The sequence below is a fragment of the Argentina anserina genome, chromosome 2 (genome assembly GCF_933775445.1).
Source record: "Argentina anserina chromosome 2, drPotAnse1.1, whole genome shotgun sequence".
NCBI lineage: Eukaryota > Viridiplantae > Streptophyta > Magnoliopsida > Rosales > Rosaceae > Argentina > Argentina anserina.
In genome coordinates, this window is record NC_065873.1 from 8,960,295 (window position 1) to 8,983,525 (window position 23,231).

The window sequence follows — 23,231 nt, forward strand, 5'->3', positions numbered from 1 at the left end:
AGTATGTAACCGGAATTAGAAGGGTTGTGATGTATATGGTCACAAAATAATCGATGCATATCGGCGGTTCTCATGATCGCACCCAAAACAGCGGTGTACTCAGACAACCACACGAAATCGATTTCTTCCCTTGAAATAATAACGTGACTCCCCCAGGACCGTCACACGAAAAACGTCGACCAAGAGGGGAATCATATCCTTTTTTGGTCTCATCGGCGTAATAAGAAGGCCGGAAAAGAAGACATGAATCAGGCTAATAGCGCCCGATAATTTATATATATATGTTCAAAAGCAGCAACTTTAGGAAAAACATACTTGTTGGTCTGCCAAATAGACCGCATATAATTAAATTGCTTTGCAAATCGATTGTCATGCATGAAGTTGCTTGATGAATTCATTTTCGATCTTCGTCCGATGGCATAAAAATCGTGGGAGGATACGATCGAAATCGTATGTAGATGACAAAAGTATCATCCATCTCGGCATGAATGTCATCACCATTCTACGACGAGCAATGATTTTACCTATACGAGCACATGAAATATCGTTAGAAATAAAAACGTGCCAATGAACATTTTAATAATGAAATAGAAAAAAAAAGGAAAATAAAATATAGTATGAAGCCCAAAGGGCTATTGTGCTCGGCAGGCCATAGGCCCAAAAGGGTAGAGAAGACGGGAGTAGCTTCTCTTGAGCGAAGAGTTTGCTTGTGCAGTTCGCGTTTCTTGTGTAGATATGCGGGAGGAGCAATTTTCAATCTTTTGATAGGGGGTCTTGCGAGGCAAAAAGATGTTTTTGCGGAGCGAATGCGGAAGAGACCCTGCGGGGCTACGTGCAGGGGCAGCAGGGGGCTGCGTGCAGGTTCTGCAGGGTTGCAGGGGGGTCACAGGGGCTGCAGGGCTGCGGGGCAGTATCTGCGTGCGGGGCTGCGGGGGTAGCAGCGGGAGGGCTGCAGCGACGGCGAGCAGGGGCAACGCCGACGGGAAGATACCGGAGGCCGGAGACGACGGCGGCCGGCGGTGGAAAAGAGAAAAAAATTCTAGGGCTCTAAAAGTTCAGGGTTTTAGGGCAAAGTGCGTGATAACGTGTTTCATGATGAAATAATTCTGTATTATTGAATGATATGGGGGCCTATATATAGGCATTACAAAACCACAATCCCGTAAGATCCGGAGTCTTAATCTATTACGGAAATGCTAATCTATCTCCTAACAAGAAACCTACTAAGCTAAGACATAGAAGAGTAGAATAGTAATTCTCCCGGAACATAATCAACTTTTTTTTATAAATTAAGGTGCGCCAAAGTGCCAAACACGTGTAATGTCAAAAACTCAAAATGGAGTCTGCACGCATCACATTGTCCCAGTCGCTAGTGTCCGTGTCTTAATAATAATTAATTTTTTATTTGAATTTTAACAGTATATTAATATCCACAATACTGAATAGCTTACGGGTCCGGTTCAGAGTACTAATCGGGTATGCGGGTATCCACCATTCGCCTATATAGAAGAGAACGCAGAAGCGAGAGAGAGAGAGAGAGAGAGAGAGAGAAGATGAACCATAACCAAAGCCAGCAGCAACAGCAATCGAGCGAAGGCAGGCATGACGATGACGACGCATCTCTCTCTGAATTCCTCGCCTCCCTAATGGACTACACTCCCACCGTAACCACCCTCAACCATCTCCCCCCTCCAATTACTCTCTTCAATTTCTCTTTAACCTTGCTTTGTTTCTCTTCTTCTCTGCAGATTCCGGATGAGCTTGTGGAGCATTACTTGGCCAAGAGCGGCTTTCAGTGTCCCGATGTTCGATTGTAGGTACTTTTCTTTTCTGCACCGTTTTCAATTTCCAATGCGTCCGTTTAGGGTTTGATTTCACTCTAAGGTAGATCACCAGTTGACCTGTTGTTACTCTTTAGGGCCTTAACTTTGCGTTCTGATTAGCATAGCCATAATCGTTCAAGCTCTAGATCAGTAATCAGTAGTTAAATTGAGGCTAAAGTTCTCTGTCTTGGGATTAGGATCAATTAGAGAGCTCGCTTTAAGAAAGAGGAGATTGTTTGGTGGTTGTTCATAAGGCCACTGTTTTTCAATACCAAGCTTTGAGGGATTGCGGATACAGATGTAGCTATTGATGATCCTTCATACTTGTTTAGCTAGTAGTCCAATTTTGTTGTGTAACTCTTCCTATGATTACCAAGATGATCTTCCTCCCGGAGTTTATTGAGATCCTCCTAGAATTTTGCAAATGTGGAGTTGGTATAATTAGTTTGAGGGTTAGACATAATATATCTGCTTTCCCTCTTGGTATTTAGGCAATTTATTCTGTAGTTATTGGGAATGCGAAGATAAAATTTAAGGGAACAAGTCTGAACAATTCTGTTCAGCACTGAAATGGTGAATTCTTGTTGTAACCAACGTTTTTAGTTATTGATTCTTGAAGCACACACAACTAGCAAAGTCGAAAGTCGAAACATTATCTGTCTGGATAAAGTTGTACAGTTCTTGAGGATAGGTTCTAGCCATAGGTATAAGTTGTATTGTCATTTCGATCTATTAATAATCAAAGGATATTTATTGTGACTTATTTGAGGAGTGTGATTGTAGACTTCTAGTATAATTTTCTGCTGTTTTGACAATTGGACAAATGCTGCTATTTAGTTATCATTTCTCTTTTCTGATTTTGTTATAATTGCTGAAAATTTAAGCTAGATATGTATATTCGAATATGAATTATTGACTCAACTTTTTCTCTATCCACAGAATTAGGCTAGTAGCTGTTGCCACACAAAAGTTTGTTGCTGAGGTTGCAACTGATGCTCTACAGTAAGCCTCTAATTTCTTAACTTTTTGCCTCATGAATCATAACTTGAGTCGGTTCTGCGCACACGCAAATGACACACACACACACACACATTGAATCCAAATCCTTCTTTATGTAGGACCAAGGGGCTTCACTGTTAGATGTCTCAAGTATCAGAGAAGAAAATTTGTTGTACTAAACTTACTGAAGATATTCAGTTCACACTTTTTTGTACAAGTTGTAGTTAACCAACACTCGAGCTGTTACAATTTGGTAAATTACTTACATGCTTATTCCTCTTAATAGGCAATGCAAAGCAAGACAGGCAGTAGTGGTGAAAGACAAAAGGGACAAACAGCAAAAGGTATTGATATTCTGGGGGCAGATGTTATTTTCCTTGGCTTTTGGGTTCTTTGTATTTTTTTTGTTTTTTACTTGTATTCGGTTTAGTTTTAATTTTAATGTGCAAACAGGATAAGCGCCCAATTTTGACGATGGAAGACCTGTCAAAGGCTTTGCGTGAGGTAATCAGCATATCTTTCAAAATCACTCTAACATGATGGGCCAATGCCCTTCGATTTTGATAATAATTGTAGATTCATAATCTCTGCTAGACTATAATAAGTGATAAAGTCCTATATGAATTTGTACTCCAATATTTAGTTTTGTCATATTCGTGAGTGACATCTGAGTTAAACTTGGGGGTGGATCTCTTCTTTCCTTTCTCGATGGCGAAGTAAGATTAAGGCATAAAGCACATGAGCTCATTATCCTAGGTTGTAACAAGCTGATATGATCCCCTTTATATGTCTCCATATCCCTATCATGTGGGTACAGGGAAAACAGTTTAGCTTTCTCTTTAAAAATTCTTAGAACTAGAAAGAATTTCTTCCATTTCATGAACAAAATGTGACCAACTTACCAAGAGAGGTCTGGATCCTATAGAATCTTCAATGTTGCAAAGTCTTCTGAGTTGTGACCAGTTCTGGAGTGACCCACCCAAACTGATTTGAATTTCTTGCTCTACTTTGTCATTTGGATTCCTCATCCAATAGTAATACGTAGTTTTAGGGATACTTTGGTTTCTCTTATTGTTGATGTGCTGATTTAGTTGTGTTGTTCCCTTGTTATTCTTAATTGAGCAGCACGGTGTCAATGTGAAGCACCAAGAATATTTTGCTGACTGCCCTTCAACTGGGATGGATCCTGCATCAAGAGAGGATTAATCTGTACCTGGATTTCTGTTGTTTGGTGTAATGACAACCATGTGAGTTTACGCTCAGTCACTTGTTTTAGACTGAAGATATTGTTGACATGACATTCTGCATTTACTACATTATACTGTGACTTAAAAATACTTGGACTGTAGACTGTGTACCTGTTCATTTCATAGTGATGATGCTGAAGCCAATACCTGAGAAAACTCGGAACAGGTTCCTGTCTCCTTAATTTCGTTGATAATCTGAATGAAGAACCATCATTGAAAGATTACATAACACATGTACCAGGTTAACCTGACCTGACTTCTTTCCAGCTTGAATTTGTCTCTAAGCAATGTGGTGGGTGTAGTTGTCACATCTTTTATGTTTTCAGAAGTAAAATAGCTTGCTGGAACCCTCACCTTTCTAAATTGTTGCCGACTACTACCCGACCTTAAACCGTTAGATTTTCCATCATTCTACTACAATTGATAGATGATAGAATGAGGAAGTTCAGCTTCCTTAACAGCTTTTAATTTTGATTTTCAAGGTTTAGGTTGTTCTCAAGTTCCCTTTTGTAGCATTTTTTTTTCTGTTATTTTTTTAGTTTACTTTATTTCCCCCATGGAAAAATAAATATCAGACTTTCCATCCAATTGCAGAGGACATGAGCATTTTCCTCTTTTCAATTCTTGACAAAGAACTTGAGCAAACGACATTTTTTCTCTCCTCTGGTTTACGTTCCTTGATTTTTTGTGGGACTTGTATTGTGTGTCTAATAAGGGGTTGTAGATTATCAGAACTTGTCGTTGTCTAGAGAGGGTCATACATAAATTTACAAACATGGATCACATACCCTGGCCGACTACCAAAATATGAGATTTGACGTTTTTATGTTGTAGAGTCCAAACATGAATACATAGAGGCTACCTCCTCCACGTTGAGGTTTTGGAGTTGGTTTGTATCGACATCAGCTCATGTCTGCATGTAAATGATGGAGACGATAAAGCTGAACATACTTAATGGATATATCTAGTGTGATGTAACTCGAGTATTATAGAAAATCATTGTTTTTAATTCTGTTTTCATGAAAACAAGTAGTGATTACAAATCACCTTGGATGACATGCATGATCCGCGAGTACGGGAGCTACTCTATTAGCCTCATGGTAAGCATGAGCTATTCTCAAATCAAAATGCTACACAAGTTGATTGGTGACGGTTTGCTGTTGTGTAGCTTGTGTGAGCACCGCCGTTTCAAATATAACTCTTTCATAGTGTCGGGTTTCAACCAAACTTAATTCATCCAGTAAAGCATTCAACTCATAATGGAATGGAGAAGTAATTTGCGCATAGGCATAACTATTTTGAGAAATGAGCATGGTTTTTTTCTAGCTGGTACTAGCAGAAAAACTCAAGGTAGCAACTAATACTGAACTGCAATCAGTCTTTAAATTGTAATTGTGTAAGCTCTTTTAATCAACTAATTCCTCTATACGGTCAAATTTACAGAGTGAAGTTTCAATTTTAACTTACCTTTTGATCAATTTTTTCTATCATTAGTTTAATTGTATTTGGTAGAACAATTGAACAACACAGATTCATGAGTTTAGCAATGTTGCCAAAACGAGAAGATTGACGTTCAGACCTTTGTGTTGTGTTTGGATAGAGGAAAACAAGGAGGAATTTAATTAAATTTTAGAAATTTGATATTCTTTATTATGTTTGGGGTGAAATTCTTAGAAAAATACAAATTTTACAAAAAGATAAGGGGAATCTGAAGCTTGTTTCCCATATTTATTTTCAATAAAAAAGGTGTTATTCTTCAATTCTCAATCTTTTTCATGCAATTCTAATCATTTTTAAATTCTAAGGAATAATATCCAAACTGTTTCGGGATAATTACTATTTTACCCCTTGTGTATATCTTAGCCTAATAGATTTCTTGTTAGGAGATAGATTAACATCTCTGTAATAGATTGGGAATCTGAATCTTCCAGCCTTTGCCCGCCGCAGCTGCCGACCCCTGCAGCCCCCCCCCCCCCGCAGTCCCTGCCCACTGCCCCGCAAGACCCCGCATCAAAGCATTCAAGATTGCTCCCCCCCCCGCATATTCACGCAAGAAACGCGAACTTCACAAGCAAAGTCTTCGCTCAAGATAAGCTACTCCCGTCTTCTCCACACCTTCAAAAGTAAATTTTTCATTAACGTTCCTGCTTTTGAACGTATAGATATATTAGATCGGGCGCTATTAGCCTTTTTCTTGTCTTCATTCCGGCCTTTATTATAATGCCGATGAGACTATAGAGGGATGAGTTTCCCCTCTTGGTCGATGTTTTTTGTGTGACGGTCCTGTGGGAGTCACGATTGTTTTGAAAAGGAAGTTAATTGATTTTCGTGTGGTCACCTGCACCGCTGTTTTGGGTGCGATCATGAGTATCGCTGTTTGCATCGATTTTTCTTGTGACCATATACATCACCCTTTCTAATTTCTATTATACTTGAATCTAATCGATTTCGTATTCGTTTTTGTAGATGTCATCGCCATCTTGACCAGAATTTGGCCTTCTTGATCTAGAAGGCAAGGAATACCACCTATGGGTTTCTGACAGAGAGCTCGCTTTCGAGAGCCGAGGGATCGAAGGCATGTTTGCCGACCCTCCTGCTAGTTTCCCACCTACAGCCAAGACTCAAGCTCTCATCTTCATGAGACGTCACATCTATGCAACTCTCAAGAGGCAATACTTAAACGTAAAAGATCCTAAAGAATTATGGGACAAACTACGCTTGTGGTACAACAACGTTCATGATAAGCTTCTCCCTAAATTGACCGTTAGATGAGATAACATCCGTCTATTGGACTATAAGAGAGTGGATGACTTCAATCAAGATATGTTATGCCTGCAATCCGATCATGGCACCGTTGGTGTCATCAAGACCGACCTAAATCTTATCAATGAGACATTGGACACGTTTCCAATCAACTATGAGGTCCAAGTTCATACGTACCGCATTCATGTAGAGGGAGGGAAGATCCGGTCTTTCACCGACTTAATGGCGCTCTTGGCTAAGAAGGAGAGGCATTCTGAGATCCTCCTCAATAATAACAATAGACATGTTGGCACTAAAAAGATTTCTACGCCACAGTCCAACTATGGGAAAGCTCCTAAGTAAAATAATCAATCAAGGAACGCTCCATACCAGCACCAAAACAACAACTCTGGTGGTGGGAGGCAACAAGGCCATTCTTGGCCCAAGTCCAATACCTGGACTCGTGATGGTTGCGGCGCCGCACCCTCCGGGGGAGGCCGTCCCCGTCCCAAACCCCAAGGAGGCCGTGTGCCTCCTCATGCCTCCACTTCCAGTAATGGCAAGTCTCCATGCTTCAAATGTGGCTCCTTCAAGCACTTTAATCGCGATTGCCGCACTAGAAAAGAGATGATCAAGGCATACTCCGCCTACAAGAAGTTTCTACAACCCGAATCGAATCATGTGGATGAGGACCCTAAGATCGAGACTCACCACATCTCCATGAAGCCGGGGCCCCTTGCTTCTAAGGCTAAGCCTCCGGCCACTACTATGGATACTCCCAACTTTGATTAGTCATTTTTAGCTTCTTCTAGCTTTATGATTTCAAGTATTGTTATGGCCGACGCCATTGTTATTTTCATTGACTTTTTAATAGTCTTTTGATTTTGGAATTAGAAGTTCATGTGAGATGTATTAAAGATTGGCATTCAATAAAATTTCTCATTTTCTTGTTTACAAGACGACCTCTTTGAGAATTTTATTTGCCTTACAGTTAGCATGATGATCAACGTGTGCAACTCACGTGGTTTTTAAATGGGACGCTTTTGGGTTACATGGGACCCCAATAGCACTACATTGTGAATTTGGAACTTCAAAATTTGGAAAACGGACCTCAGAACGTCAAAATTGACGTCGTTTGGCCTTTGGCCGTACCCGGTTACTGTTCCGGCGTTTCCGGAACGTTTTACGGCGTTTCGGCCTCCTTCCGGCCACTTGCCGGTGTTTCCAACGCCGCCATCAAGTTCCTGTTGGCGTCCTTGTCAGACCTGCAGCTCTTGCCTCCTTACGGGCCAGCTCCGACCGTCGCCGGTTTCCAGCGAATTTTCTGATGTTTTTCGTCATTTCTCATCATTTTTCCAGCATATTTTCGGTAGTACTTGCTACCACATTTTCCTAGTCTAAATTTCACCCCGTTTTGAGTTCTTTTGACATGGTTTTCCGGTTAGCTTTTCAGTTTTTTCCAAGTCCGTTATATGCACTCATCGACTTTCTTTATGTGTGTTTTTACACCGTTTCTGGATGGTTTCTACCACCCTAGTTTATTGTTTGGTATTTCATTGTTTCAATACCATGTTTGCCAACTCTTTATTTGAAGAATGTAGTACTATTGCCATGTGATACATTCGATGGGATCAGACTTTGTTCTGATTCCCTTTCTTACAATATTCTATGGTGTATTGTATAGAATTGTTCTCGTGTCGTTAACTCTCTTAATTTTTATTTTGTAGATGTCCCGCGGCGAAATCAAATGTCTAGCTAATTGCGGAACCACCCACACTATTCTACGGTACATGCAGTTGTTCACGGATCTAGTGTTTTCGACTTCTTCGATGACTACAATGATTGGCTTGAAATCCATCATTCAAGGAAGAGGCACCACTTCTTTTATGTTGCCTAATGGTATGACTCTCAATGTCGTTGACACTCTTTATGCGCCGAAGTCTCCCCACATGCTCTTTTATGTTGATGCATCGACGCGTTGGTCACACGTCGCTTTGCTATCCACAAGGAATGCTGCATTCGCTAAGTTATTAGCTGAGATCATCAAACTTAGGGCTCACCACCCTGATTATCCTATTAAATCAATTCGTTTGGATAATGCTGGAGAATTCACCTCCAAAACTTTTGATGATTACTGCATGTTTATTGGGATCGAAGTTGAAAATCTCGTTCCTCATGTTCATTCACAGATTGGTCTAACAGAGGCTACCATCAAGCATATTCAGCTTGTTGCTTGGGCAATGGTTATGGGTACTAAGCTACCGATCTCTACGTGAGGATATGCAGTGTTGCATGCAACGACACTTATTCGTTTAAGACCCGCGGCTAACCAAGTGTTTAGTGTGTACTTGATGGTAACTGGTTACGAACCCAATATTTCACACTTACGCATTTTTAGTTGCGCCGTCTATGTGCCTATTACACATCCACTGCGTACTAAGATGGGTCCTCAGAGACGATTAGGTATCTATGTTGGCTATAATTCCCCAACGATTGTCCGCTACTTAGAACCAATCACCGGAGATCTCTTTACTGCAAGATTTGCAGATTGTCACTTTGATAAGACATGCTTCCCATCGTTAGGGGGAGATGGGAATGTTATCATTCCAAATTAACGTTAGGAATTGACGTGGTGTCTCCTCACTATGTCTCATTATGATCCCCGAACTGCTTAAAGTGAGTGAGAAGTGTAAGGCATTATCGACCTCTAGAAAGTCGCAGATTCGATGCCAGACGGCTTTGTAGATATTGCTAAAGTGACGAGATCAAACATACCCACTGCAAATGTACCAGCATGGTTGGATGTCCTGAAATACGGGCGTGGAAAACAGGCTCCTAGACCTAGCAACGTTGGCTCCGTCCCTGACAGTGGGACGACAGCCGTACGCGGCGGCGCTGCCGGTTCCCCTTGTAGCGACGATGCCGAGATGGATTGGCATGGAGCAGCTTCGACCTCGGCTCCTCAAAGGGAAAGGGGGAGACCGATAAACTCTAGGGATTCAAAGCCTAGAAAGAAGCGAATAAACAAGGCACAGTGCGTCGTCAACGGTGAATCACCATCGTATGACGCTGTCTCTGATTACAGCTATGTCCATGAATCAACTCAAATGTTACCGTGGGACGCTATGGAACCTTGTTTGATGCCAGAGAACAACGAAATCTCAGTGAACTTCACAAGTGAGCAGTCGGTCTGAAACCAAGCCACTACATGCGTTGATGACGTTTTCACTTAATCCGTCGCACATGAGATCATATCTGAAGACGACGTTGAACCTCGCTCTGTAGCTAAATGTGAACGTAGAGTAGATTGGCCGAAGTGGAAGGAAGCAATCCAGGCAGAACTTGAGACATTAGCAAAGAGAGAAGTCTTCGGAAAGGTTGAATTGACTTCAAGAGACGTCAAACTAGTTGGATATAAATGGGTCTTCATTCGTAAGCGTAATGAGATGAGCGAGCGTGCGTTATAAGGTAAAACTCGTGGTGTAAGGATTCTCACAACGACCTGGCATTGACTATGAAGAGACTTATTCTCCTGTTATGGACATCATTACCTTCCGCTACTTCATTAGTGTAGTAGTGTTTGAAAGACTAAACATGCAGCTTATGGATATGGTCACAGCTTATTTGTATGGGGATCTTGATGTAGAGATATACATTAAAGCTCCAGAGGGACTACCTTTACCTCCATCAAGTGCCTCCAGACCACAGAGTGCTCATGCAGTCAGATTAGGTCGTTCGTTGTACGGGTTGAAGCAATCCGGAAGAATGTGGTACACTCGATTGTACAAGTACTTGAAAGAGAGAGGTTATAAGAATGATGAACTATGTATATGCGTGTTCATACGAAAGACAAATTCCGGATCGTCATCGTTGCGGTGTACGTTGATGACATGAATATAATTGGTACTCTTGATGAGATTGAAAAGACCATGTCTTATTTGAAGTCGGAATTTGAGATGAAGGACCTAGGGATGACATTATTTTGTCTCGGTTTTGAGCTTGTGCATAGGGCCATAAAGTGACATAAATGGTGTCACAGGTTGTGGATCTCCAATGAAGAGGCCATAAAATAAAACCCGAATCAGGATTCGGCCTCTGCACAATAGTCAACTTCAACAGATCATAGCGGGCAAAATACAAGGAGGAAAATTATGAATAATATATCGATTGAAATCTCTATGAGTCTAGTTTCTAAAACCGCTAGAATCGTAACAATATCAATTTTCTGGAGGAAGTTATGCTTAATTTACTAAGTAAAGGTCAAACTGTCCGAGAATGAAGAGAAGATGCAGGCACGAAGATGCAGGCACGAAGATGCAGGCACGAAGGTCCAAAATTAATTTACTAAGGACAGAAAAATGAGTTATTTCAAGCCTATGGATCATATTATAATCATCTCAAATAAGGCCCAAAATTAGTTTAACTTATTAGGGTTTTCCCTATATAAAGGAATTTTCTTTAGGGTTAGGGATCTCTCTCCCTTGGATACATACTGCCTATTCTCGCCGAATCTGTTCTCTACGCAAAATACTTCTCCTAACCCTAGCATCTACTGTGCATCATCCTTGAGCCTTGCTCTACCTTGGTGTTCTTCCGGAGCTACTTTGGAGAATTAAAAGTGTAAAACATGACTCAATTGTTATCTTTACGTTTCATACCTTTGTATTTCATTAGTATGTTATGGATTTTAGGGTTTGGTTTATCTTTGATTTTGAGAACATGGTTGTTTTATTAACTTACAGATTTTATAAATTTATGTTCTTGAATTGTTGATGAGGATTGTGTCACTTTAAATCATGTTATGCTTAATGTGTTGAAAACTTGTGGTACGAGCTATATTAAACACTAATTTCCACATGTTAGTATAGCCATGAACTTATGCCATGCCGTTAAGAAAAGCTTAGGTTAAGCAAGTGGTAAAGGTTGAGGTTCATTGATGTGGGTTTCGACTTTGATCTTAAGTTGCATGTAAACTTGTTAAGCCGTTACAGATAATTGATTTGCATGTCTGAATTCTTTCTTTGATCTTAATGATTCGTGTTATATGTTGAATGGATGCGCTACGTATTAACATGACATATTACATGAAATTTCCTAGGGTTAGAGCTACTCACTTAGGATATCATAGAATACTATATGTGGTATATAGCCGCTACGGTCTACGGAATATACTTCTAATTCAATTCTCGTATTCAACTTGCATGATTTAAAGCTACATGATTGGAAGTAATTCAATTACATGACTTTGTGATCTCTTGTCGTGCAGGGGAGATGATCAAGTGTATATAATTGTATATATAGTAGATATGTTTTTTATTTCTTTATGTTCTTGATACAAACATGATCTCAAATCCCTTAAAAACAACTTGTATGTAATTGTATATAATACTTGTAGATAATATATATTTGTAAATAATAGTAGTTTCTATAACGCTCTATTATGCAGGTGTACCCTTAATCCCCGGCCAATAACGATACCATTGTTTACACTATACTATCTTCTACAGAGTTTTATTGATGGCCGTAAAAACGCTTCATCAAATGTGTATGTCAAGGCCGTAGTCTATTAATTCTTCATGTAGTACTATCACAAGTAGAAGAAGCTCTGGCACAAGCCATCGGGACCATCGACTTAGTAATCGGAAGAAGATTGTTCAAGAAAAGGAAGAGGCAGTCGCAACTCATGAAGTTGATCAATACTTGGTTGCTGCATTGGATCTAAATGATGAAAAAGATCACTTTAACATTCTGAGTTGGTAGAAGATTAATAACTGCAGGTATCCACTTTTAGCCCAATAACAAGGGATGATCTTGCCATTGAGACCTCAATAGTGGCCTCAGAGTCATGTTTTTTAATAGCGGGCAAAGTAATTGACTTTTTAGGAGCTCATTAACTCCTAAAATAATGGAGAGATTGATTTGCATGCATGTTAGGTGATGATATTGCAAATGTTGAAGTAGAGGTTGATATACTGACAATGATAAACACTGAGTTTTTTTAAGGTGTTGAGCTAGGTATACATTTTGAGAAGTGTTTATACTTTATACTTGTTGGCTGATTTCAGTTCATTTTGGCATTAGACTTACTCTTTGACTCATTATCATTTTTGCAGATCATGAAGACACTGCTTTAAGTAGGAACAATTGTCCACCTCCAACTCCAAGAACAAAAAGAAAGGGGAAGTCTGTATCAGCTGCAAATGTAAGCGATGTTTAAGGTTGAAAGGGAAGTTTAAGTGATGTTTAGAGTTGAAAACCAGAATTGTTTATATTTTCTTTTTTGTAATCGAAGTTAGACTTTAGATAATTAGTGACTGTGTAATGATTAGGCTCCATCCAAAGCTTTGGAACAACTTCTATTTGATGTTTGTTTTGTGACTATTTAAGTTTAGATGGATTGTTTTAGGAGTTTGTGATGGATTGCTTCAGTTTACAAAGTCAATGTTGTTAATTCATAGTTGAGTAATTGAATGATAATTGTATGTGAGAATTGAGAAATTAGGTATTTTAAAGTTATGGGATGGTGGGATTAGGTTCGTCCCGATCCCAAGCGGGATTGATTCCGCATGTGATACATTCTTAAACACCCTCCTCCTGTGCCCAGCCCATCCTGTGGGATGAGTCTCTTCCCGTCCCATCCTGTGCTCAGCCCTAATTGTTGCTAGATTTGAATTCCTTTAGAGACGCAGAGCATCTCGAGGCTCTCTAATCGTTCACATCCCAACTGCTTTTTCAATGGAGACCATTGTAAAACCAACGGATACATCTGTGTTTTAAATACTTTCACTTCGGGTCAGGTACGAGTCGGATCATCGCCAACAATCTGGTCGTCAAGAACATGACCTTGATAAAACCGAGAAATTTTTTGATCATTTTGAAAACTTAAACAATTTTAATCAAGCAAAACCAATTTTGTGAATGTCTAAAGAGCCCTGATGCCATATGTTATTTAAAACATGCTTGACATTCACACTATACACATACTGTACTCTGAATCAAGACCAGTATGATCAAGATCACGAACTTACCATCATCACCTCTAATTGGCTCCATTGAATTGCTTAACCTGAAACAAGTACAAGACTTTGCCTTCTATTAGTTCATCACCTAAAGTTTCTGATATGGGTAGAACTTACGCTTGATTACGATGGTGAATAACAGGGACAATACCATATATTTTATATAGGATCCAAGAGCCTAAAGTTCCTTCCATAAAGGATTCCTTAAGGCATAGAATCCTAATTAGGTACTGATTACGCTTTGCATCTTCTCATAGATATCAAATAGGTTCACTTACCATATTGAAACTATACACTGATTCAATATCAAACTAGGATTGTCTGCATTAAGTTATCCATGTTGAACTAACATTAGTACTTTGCATAATTCACGTATTCTGTATTACGATTGCATCATGTCCAATTATTGTCTAACAAGTAACAATTGTCTCATGACTACTTGATTCCATAAATGTTAGGGTATATACCTAACCTGCTAATTTTGTGTTACTACGATATAAAGTTTCAGCGAGACACGAAATGAGTTGGCATGATACTAATGAGATTATAGCCCTTGAAGTTTTAACTTCATGTTTTGCCAAGTATGAGTTTGAAGTTAGTGCTAAATCATGTCCTAAGCAATGATCTAAATATCGCTTATCGCGATTGTATAGGTGAATGGGTAAAATATATTGGGGATATATCGGATTATATTGGATTTATCGTTTTTTCTAATTTTAATTAAATTTATGAATTTTACTCAAACAAAGTACCAAATAAAAATATTAAATGGTTTCAAATAATAAAAATAAGTGTCTAGATAAGGATTTGTTGGATTTGAGGTAGATACGCAGTGGTTTGGCTTCACATATCAAGTTGGAGGTTTCACCTGATAATGTTTTTGGCTTCCTTAATTAAGATATCGGTGTTCAAAATCACTTTGGATATGAATATAAAGTTTTTACGTTCAAAGAAGATTCATTGATTTGAGATGCATCACATCTCAATTTTAGATTTAATCATTTTTTATTTTTCGTAAAAGTAAACTGATGACATTTTTCTTTGAAATAAAATAAAAAAATCCCCGATATATTGTATGTTAACCATGAAATTAACGTTAACGCAGAAGAAGTTTTCTTTACTATATATGCATCAGATCTATCTTATCAGCAATAACTTGAAAAGATATAAAAATATCGTATCATTTTTTTTTAAAATTAAGGATATATTGAGATATTTAGAACATATATTCTAGTTGTAAGCTCCGTCCGGTCTTTTAACTCCTTTATTCTTTATAGAATGGAACGGTACTCACCTCTCTCTCTCTCTCTCTCTCTCTCTCTCTCTCTCTCTCTCTCTCTCTCTCTCTCAGAATCGAAATACCTTTTTTACCCTTCTTGGTGTTTTAGTTCTTGTTTCCTTGAATAAGAGCGAAAAGGCAGAGACTTGTTTCCTTACATACTAGAGATGGAGAGTTCCACAACCACTGCCGCGTCGGGGAGGATGATGAACGCCGGTGACTTTTCGCGTCAGTGTAATGCGAGGCGACCTATTCCGAAGAGGGGCCAAGTGAAGATGGGGATAGTGGTGGGATTGGCCAACTCAGTTGCTTCCATCTTCACTCCTCAGCGTTCATCCATGTAAAAGCTAGCAGCAGCACTCTTCCGATAGACTCGATCATAACTATTAGAATTCAGAAATAGTACTGGTGAAGTTGCTTTCGATGGTCATAACAGCCTAAGAGACGGGGAGGCTGGAGGGAGGTAAGAGAGAAATTAGGTTTTAATCAATATTACAAAATTGCCCACGCTTCCTTCCGGCCTATTTGACGCTTCTAATTTGGAAGCTCGCGCTTCCATATCGCTTCCAAACCACCTTTTTCTCGGAATCGCGCTTCCGGCCGCTTCCGCTTCTGAAGCGCGACTGCCGGCAAGCTTTCGTGCTTCTTAGCTCAAAATTGAGGGAGGCTGTTGGTTTGCTTAAGGTACGCACCCATGAACCCAAATTCATGATCGCTTTCTAGTTTTGGTTTCAGCTTTTATAAAAACGATGAGAAACTTGTTGAGTCGATTCAATATCATAGAGATGCTTCTGTTTAGTAAACATTGAAAACCCAGGAAGGGATGTGATTATGTGAGCGACCTCTGGCATCTTAGTTGAAGAAAACATTGGACCCACCTTAGAATTCAACTGGTGTATCAGGGAAATTAATCAACTTTAGTTAGAAATGGTCAGCCAAAGTTTTATGGGGTGAGCCATTCAAGTGGGCACATATATTGTATCCAGATAGAGCTTGTACTAAAGCCATAGATTGAGTTGTGAAGAGGGAGACAAATCGAATTTAATGAATATACATGTTTGGGGGTACAAAGCAGAAGCTCAACCATTTGATCCGTAGTGAAAAAGTTTGATGTTGGAATAGTCACTGGTCATCTCCACCACGATTTTAATGATTTTCTCATTGAAGTATATAACAAGTATAAGGTACTTCAAGAAGCTCGACCTTGGCCTGCTAGTGCAACTAGATTCAGTTCTTTTTACCAATTATTCCATAAGCTCCTCAACCAAATGTTGAACTCCCACCTCAGTTACAACTGCCAGACCAGCCTCCTTCAAGCACAGCCCTTACGATACTCAGAAGGTTAGAATTAGCAATCTGAATCATAATGTGCTTTACTTTCAAGGAGAGGGAGATGATCCTGTAAATTATCAGCAAGCAAAATGCAGTGTGCATTCTGAAAAGTAGCAGACTGCAATGGAAGCTGCTATAAATGAAGGCCCTATATATGCAGTATTGCTTGGAGATTTTACAAAGCTATTAACATAATGGATAACTTATTACCATTCACAACGGTTGGAGATTTTCTGTGATTAGTGTTACAGAAATCTTTCTGAAGAGCAATAAAATGTCATCTTAGACTAAGTTTTTTTTATAAAAATGGATCAGACTAAGTTTATAGATCCAAAGCATCTTTTATTCAGAATGAAAATGAAGCATGATAAAGTTATAATCAAACATATTAGTGGTGATGACACATTTTATTTTTTCCTTCCATAAAGTTTTGTTATATCTTTGTTATTCCAGTTCAGTATTTTCCGAGTTTTATTGGTATTTTTTTCTGAATTTGTTCACGTTTTTCTTTTTATATTGCTGAGCATATGTTATGTTTGTTAAGATTTATTCATATACTTATTTTATTTAGATATACAGTGAAGTTGATCTCTTGTCTTTTTAATGAAAAATTGCAGGCCATCGGGGTTCTCTTGTGGAGATCATGCAGGCTTCAGTTCAAGTGTAACGATTGTTTATGTGCATCAGCAGAATTAAAATGGCAACATACGTCAGAGAATAAGGTAGTTAAAGTCACTAGCAGCTCTCTATATGGTTATTATTTTGTAGGTGTCTAGTGTGAATTTTGTTCAGATTCTGGTAGTCATAGAGTGTTTGGCTTGTCATTTTAAATGCTTGTTTTCTGTGGTTCTGTATAAAGCATCCTCTTTCTCAAATTTTATTGTCTAAGGTCCATCGATGCTAACTGAAAACAAAATGGCAATTGTTCTTTCAGTATGCTGATTTTAGGATGCCTTTTCTCTTCAATTTTCCGATTACTGAGCCACCTACGAGCTATGCCAAAATTCTAAGGTTTCAGCGTTTTGTTTTCTCAGAACAAGTTCTTTGGCTCATCCTACATACAACTATAATCATAGTAGTTGTTCTATTACTTTCGTACCAATGCATTTGTACTTAAACTTCACTGTCATTTCAGTTTTCTAAGCTTATGGAAATTTATTACTCTTGAGCTAAGAATGCCTTTTCTCTTTGCCAAAAAAAAAAAAGCATTAGACTGATTTCCAATTATTATCGAGTTCATTTCCTTTGAAATTTTCCAGACTTGATCTTCTTGTACCCAAAAAAAATATTGGACTGATTACGCACATAAGTCATAATTCAGTGTTGGGTTGTGACAAGTTATGCACTTATGCATTATTTGATGTTTGGGTTTCCCTAATGGTGAGGATTGTGACTTACTTAGGTGTACTATATGGAAGTCTGATTGTCACACTGGACATGGTATATGGTGTGCCTTGCAGATGGAGTATTTAGTGTCTAAGCTGGAATCTCTACTGGGAAGGATTTTGGAACACTAGCTCCTGTAAGATCACCGGCAAATTAATCGTTTCCATTTACATCAGCAATGACCGGGAATTGCCTGGAAGTGGTGGAGCTAACAAGTAGTGGACGCCCAGTCCTCCTCTCGTCAGAGATTGAATGTTCGCTCCTCTCTGCTGTAGACCTGGAATGTGAAGACCTCCTCAACTTCCCTAACCTCAAATCAGGGATCCTCACCCTCACGACCCACCGCCTCCTGTGGCTCCCCGATTCCTCTTCCCAAGGAGCCCCTTCAGCCATCCCACTTGCCTCCATCACCCACATATTCTCTGCCAAAAAGTCCATCAAGTCTATGTTTGCCTCCCCCAGAGTCCGATTCCAGCTTTCAGTATCACCTGACGGACGTGTTTTAAGTTCAGGGTTGGGTGGTAGGTCTGTCGTTGTTACATTGGTTGTGAGGGGGAAGGGTGCTGATTTAGACGTGTTTTTGACCAAGTTTTGGGATAACTGGCGGGGAAGAGCCTGGGAGACTGGGAATGTGGAGGTCACTTCGGGTTCTGAGTCGGGTTCTGGGTCGACTTCATCGGGGTTGTACACCAAGGAAGGAACGGTGAGGATGGTCGGGGTGTCTGGAATACTAAGGAAGGAGCAGGAGATGTGGGAGACTACTGATAAGAGCTTGCAGGATGCTTTCCAGGACCTGAATGCTCTCATGGTGCTGCTCCTCTTTCTTTGCTTGCTGAAATAATATAGTTATTTTAGACCCCGTACTATTATGTATGTTTATGCTTGATTCTAATTTGCAGACATATTAATATTACAGAGTAAAGCTAAAGAGATGGTGATGCTAGCAGAGAAAATGAGGCAGAAGCTTCTATCCGGCTCGACTAAACCTACTGCAGCAGAGGACGAGGAATTGGGTTCCAAACAAGAAATGCAAGACTGGATGCTGAGTGTTGGTATTATATCGCCAGTCACTAAAGAGTCTGCTGGTGCTCTTTACCACCAACAATTGTCACGTCAGGTTGTTATCTTTCAATTTTCAAATCATATGAAACTTTGTTAATTTTTTTTATCACTGTAAAATGTGATTGAAGCAAGGAAACTATGGAGTTTGAGTCTGAGCAAATTGTCTTCATAGTTTTTACACCAGTATTTGCCAGATTCATTACTTGAATATCTGTCACTGAAGAGAGGATTATATCATCCTTAGACTTATAATGTTACACGCTATATGAAATTTTTTATTATTACATTATGGCATTATGATTCACCATTTAAACTTTTAACTTCAGTGCAGTTAAGTTTATATTTCTTGAAAGGAGAGCTTCAACTTTTTTTCTTGATAGAAGAGAAGCAGATCTTCTATATTGACCACAGATTCACAACCGAATTCTGGAGCCTTTAATCTGCACACTGGATCATAATTTTCAAGTCCCAATTGGAAACGTCTCTCCTTTTTTTTTTTTTGCAATTGGAAACGTCACATTAAGAAATGAAACTTATCCTGTTTTATTTTTTGTGATAATTAGTTGGCAGATTTTGTCAGGCTTCCTCTTGAGAGAGCTGGAGGAATGATGAATCTCATCGATATTTATTGTCTTTTCAATCGAGCTCGAGGAACAGGTTGTCATTTCTAGTCCTCCGCTTTATTTACGTTAGAATTATTTTGTTGAGTTTTGGGTTCTTGCCGGAATTTTTGAAGGGTAACATATCATGTAGTATCTCACTTTATGCAGAATTGATTTCACCAGAGGATTTGCTTCAAGCATGTTTTCTGTGGGAGAAGTTTGATGTGTAAGTAGGCCACCCTTTATGTTGTTTAATTAAGTCCATGAACATATCTAAGGATAATCAGGCTAGATGTAGCGAGGACTAGTGCAAAAAAGATTTTTGGCACACTTCCCTTTTTCTGACAACCACACAATTAAGTACAGTTATCAGTACCATCACGAATTACATTCCTATTTAAGGATCATCCCTGCAAATCATTGTTTATCCCCCTCCCCAGAGTTGAATTGTATGCTGGAACTTTTGTGGGGGTCTAATAATATTATCTTGTTCTGTTTTGCAGCCCAGTAATGCTTCGGAAGTTTGATAGTGGGGTGATGGTAATACAGAATAAGTCCCACAGTGATGAAGAGGTAATTTTATAGTTTTATATTCTGTTTCTTATTGTTTGAATCTTACAATTATTATGACAAAACTCTCAATTTCTCATTTCGTTGAAATTATGGTGTGTATATCATGAGTTCATGACGACTCTTACATGATACAGTGAGAGACTCATTAATTTGTTAGGAACCGAGCTTTATAAACCTGATAGGTTCATGGCAATGCTAGATAGGAGAGATATGGTGCTAATATTTGGTTATAATGTTGCTAGAGGTTACTTCTATCAAATACATTTGTCTGAATCACATGAATACATTGCACCCATACGATACGTCTGTTTCGCATTCATTCTTCAGAAACAATTTCAAGGCAAATCTTTTATTCCCACCGAGGCAAGTCAAAGGCTCACTAAACTTTACATGTAACCAATGTTAATAATATACTGTATAAAGTTACTATTGTTTGTAGTTTCATGGCTTGCAGTTAGTACTGTAAGTCTGTAAGCATGTTGAAGTTTAAAATCGAGTTGAGTTTTTTCTAGCTTGTGGTAGACATGGTTAAATGTACAAGCTTGAGCTCCAGCTTGAGATCAGTTCCAAAGTCCACTTGGTTAAATCAATCAGGCTAGAACTTGGTTCGCTTAGTTCTAAAAAAGAGGACCAGGCATTTGGGGCTTAATTAGTGAATGTGTGTAATTGTACACAGTAAATGTTGCTTGTCAGATAAGTTCACATAATATGTTTATATACATATATTATTGTATACATGAGTATATATTTGGTTGTACAGTCTTCAGAATAGTTAAAATTCAAAACAGAAGGGTTAGGACTACCTGATGCCATTGTCTTACAAGATGTGGTTTAACATAGTGGAGGAGTTTCTTTATTATACAATAAGCTGCTCCTCATCTTGTTCAATCACGTTATGGTAACATAGTAATGATGTTTAAAGTGGACTGTGCTTATGTTGAGTTAAGAAGCTATGGTTGCTATATGTTCTCAGGATCGTCGATTTTCTTTTATCCAAACTGTGTTGCATGAAGCATTGCAACAAAATTTATCTACTACAACCTCTTGATTTGGGTTTTAATATACCTTTTATAGCCATTTTTTGTATGTTAAACTGAAAGAAGATATTGGAAATATGTAAAATTTTCCGTTCGATGCTGGCTTTGCATCTTTGATCATTTTAGCACATTCAATACCATTTCAAGTGGCTTCAACAAAATAGGTTTAATATACTACCTCTGTCAAGTTCAGATATTTGCTAGAATCAAGACCCTTGCAACAATGCCCGATGCTCTTCGAACTGGGATAAGTGCGAGTGATGCTGCAATCACACTAGGTATTGCGCCAGGCATGGCCAAGGAGCATCTTTTAACTGCTGAAAGCAAAGGTCAATTGTTGGACAACTTTCTCTTCACTAAAGTGCAATAAAACCAGGTTCTTATAAAAAACGGAACTCATGTTGTAGTTGAGGTTCAGATTAATATTGGGTATTATTTGCAGGTCTTCTATGCAGGGATATTAGCCCAGATGGTTTTCGCTTTTATGTCAACCTGTTTCCAGAAATCGATCCAAACAATGTTTACTTGTAAGTAAAAGACCTGTTCTTTATCTTGACAGCTTCATTTTACTTCTCTCTGGTGTTACTATTTCTTAGCATGACTCAATTTAATTGATCTAAAACAATCTAAGCACATTATGCAAATTCATTATTACCACTCATAGATGAACCGTAGAGTAACTTATTAGGTTGGAGCCAATATTTACAGGAGACTAAAAAAGGGTAAATCTTGTATGTATTTATTTAGGCTGCAAGTATATTCAGTATGGATATAGATTTCCTCTTTTTTAATGTTGAACTCCCAGGACTTGTTTCTGTGGTTTTGTTTTACAAGTGAAAAAATATTCATGAAACTTGATAGTGTTTTTATTTTTTGATCTTAATTTTGTTTATGTTAATATCTCAATAGATTGATTCTTTATCCCTTGAGAATTGGGGATAAATAGTCATCGAACATGTTCATGGGTCCTGGCTTCACTTCCATGCACACCTTGTGGGAGCTGGTCTATATGACATACTCATTCCTATTATTTCTTTCACTCCTCGAAATCCCTCTACTTTCTAGTTTCAAATATCTCGACTGTTGCTCCGTGAAAATCATCAATTGTTAGGAAAATCTGAAAACAATAACCGCGCTACATCACATGTATATTGTTTTTCTACGTTTTACTTGCCTGTATTCTTGTAATTGTAATTTGTTGTGTTTGGAGTTTTGACAGAGTAAAAGATTATGGAGTCTATGACACATGGATAAGGGTGGCATCTGCTTTCGGATGAGAGACAATTTGTGCACTATCTCCCTGTTTACTTCCTCATTTTAACCACATCCAAGGTTAGACAAATTGATGAACACGGAGGAGTTTATGATATTCCAATGTACATCTTCGTGGTAAACTTGAACTTGCAGAAATATGCATCAAACCTCTTGCTCGCACCGCACCCATTGTTGGGTGATATTTTGGGAGCTAATGATACTTCTCTTGTATTTGCTTTTGACTTGTACTTTTGAGTAGAAATGAGGGCAAGTGTCTTAACCAAGCCCTCACCACTCTTATGCTCGAATAATAGTGCAAATATTTATAAAAGCAATTGGCTCCGGAAGGGCGGTTTCTACTTCCATTTGGCCGGAACAGTTGGTGATGGATGAGGTATGTTGCTTAACATAATATTGACTAATTTGAGACTGGACCAGGCTACCTTACTAGCTAATAATACATGATATCATTATTTATAGATAACCACTAATACTTGTTCAGGATAAAACAGTTAAGTGGATCAACTTTTCCCGTATTGCTTGCCTCAAATTCATGTCGTGAGTGCCTCTTTGCTACCACCCTTGTGTTTCTAACATCCTTCCCGCACACGAATAAATACCTCCATGAGCTTCTTGTTACGATTGGGGTCTCCAAACATGAAATTGTTTGGAGAAACATACCTCCATGATTTTCGAAAGACAGCTTAATGGAACTATTTCGAAGAAACTGATCAAAAAAATGTGCCCAGTTAATACAGTAGACTAATTCAATCTGCTTAGTTCTTTAAGAGGATTCGAAATGAAACAAACCATCTATGCCCTAGAGGACCCCTTGGAACAAATTTACCTGCATTGTTCTCTAGAAACGCTTATGTT

At 38.7% G+C, this 23,231-nt stretch overlaps 2 protein-coding genes across 2 annotated transcripts; both read left to right on the forward strand.

The window, feature by feature from the left end:
- Positions 1-1,526: 1,526 nt before the first annotated feature.
- LOC126783521 (transcription initiation factor TFIID subunit 10) lies at positions 1,527-4,234 on the forward strand. Its single transcript, XM_050509003.1, has 6 exons — positions 1,527-1,664; positions 1,749-1,813; positions 2,763-2,825; positions 3,109-3,166; positions 3,276-3,326; positions 3,948-4,234. Exons 1-6 carry the CDS (start codon positions 1,554-1,556, stop codon positions 4,026-4,028), a joined length of 429 nt encoding a protein of 142 aa, XP_050364960.1. The 5' UTR covers positions 1,527-1,553; the 3' UTR covers positions 4,029-4,234.
- Positions 4,235-15,759: 11,525 nt separating this feature from the next.
- Positions 15,760-22,714, forward strand: LOC126783519 (vacuolar protein sorting-associated protein 36). Its single transcript, XM_050509001.1, has 10 exons — positions 15,760-15,793; positions 17,059-17,163; positions 17,902-18,635; positions 18,744-18,944; positions 19,453-19,546; positions 19,660-19,717; positions 19,995-20,064; positions 21,295-21,430; positions 21,544-21,628; positions 22,321-22,714. Exons 3-10 carry the CDS (start codon positions 18,006-18,008, stop codon positions 22,376-22,378), a joined length of 1,332 nt encoding a protein of 443 aa, XP_050364958.1. The 5' UTR covers positions 15,760-15,793; positions 17,059-17,163; positions 17,902-18,005; the 3' UTR covers positions 22,379-22,714.
- Positions 22,715-23,231: the final 517 nt, after the last annotated feature.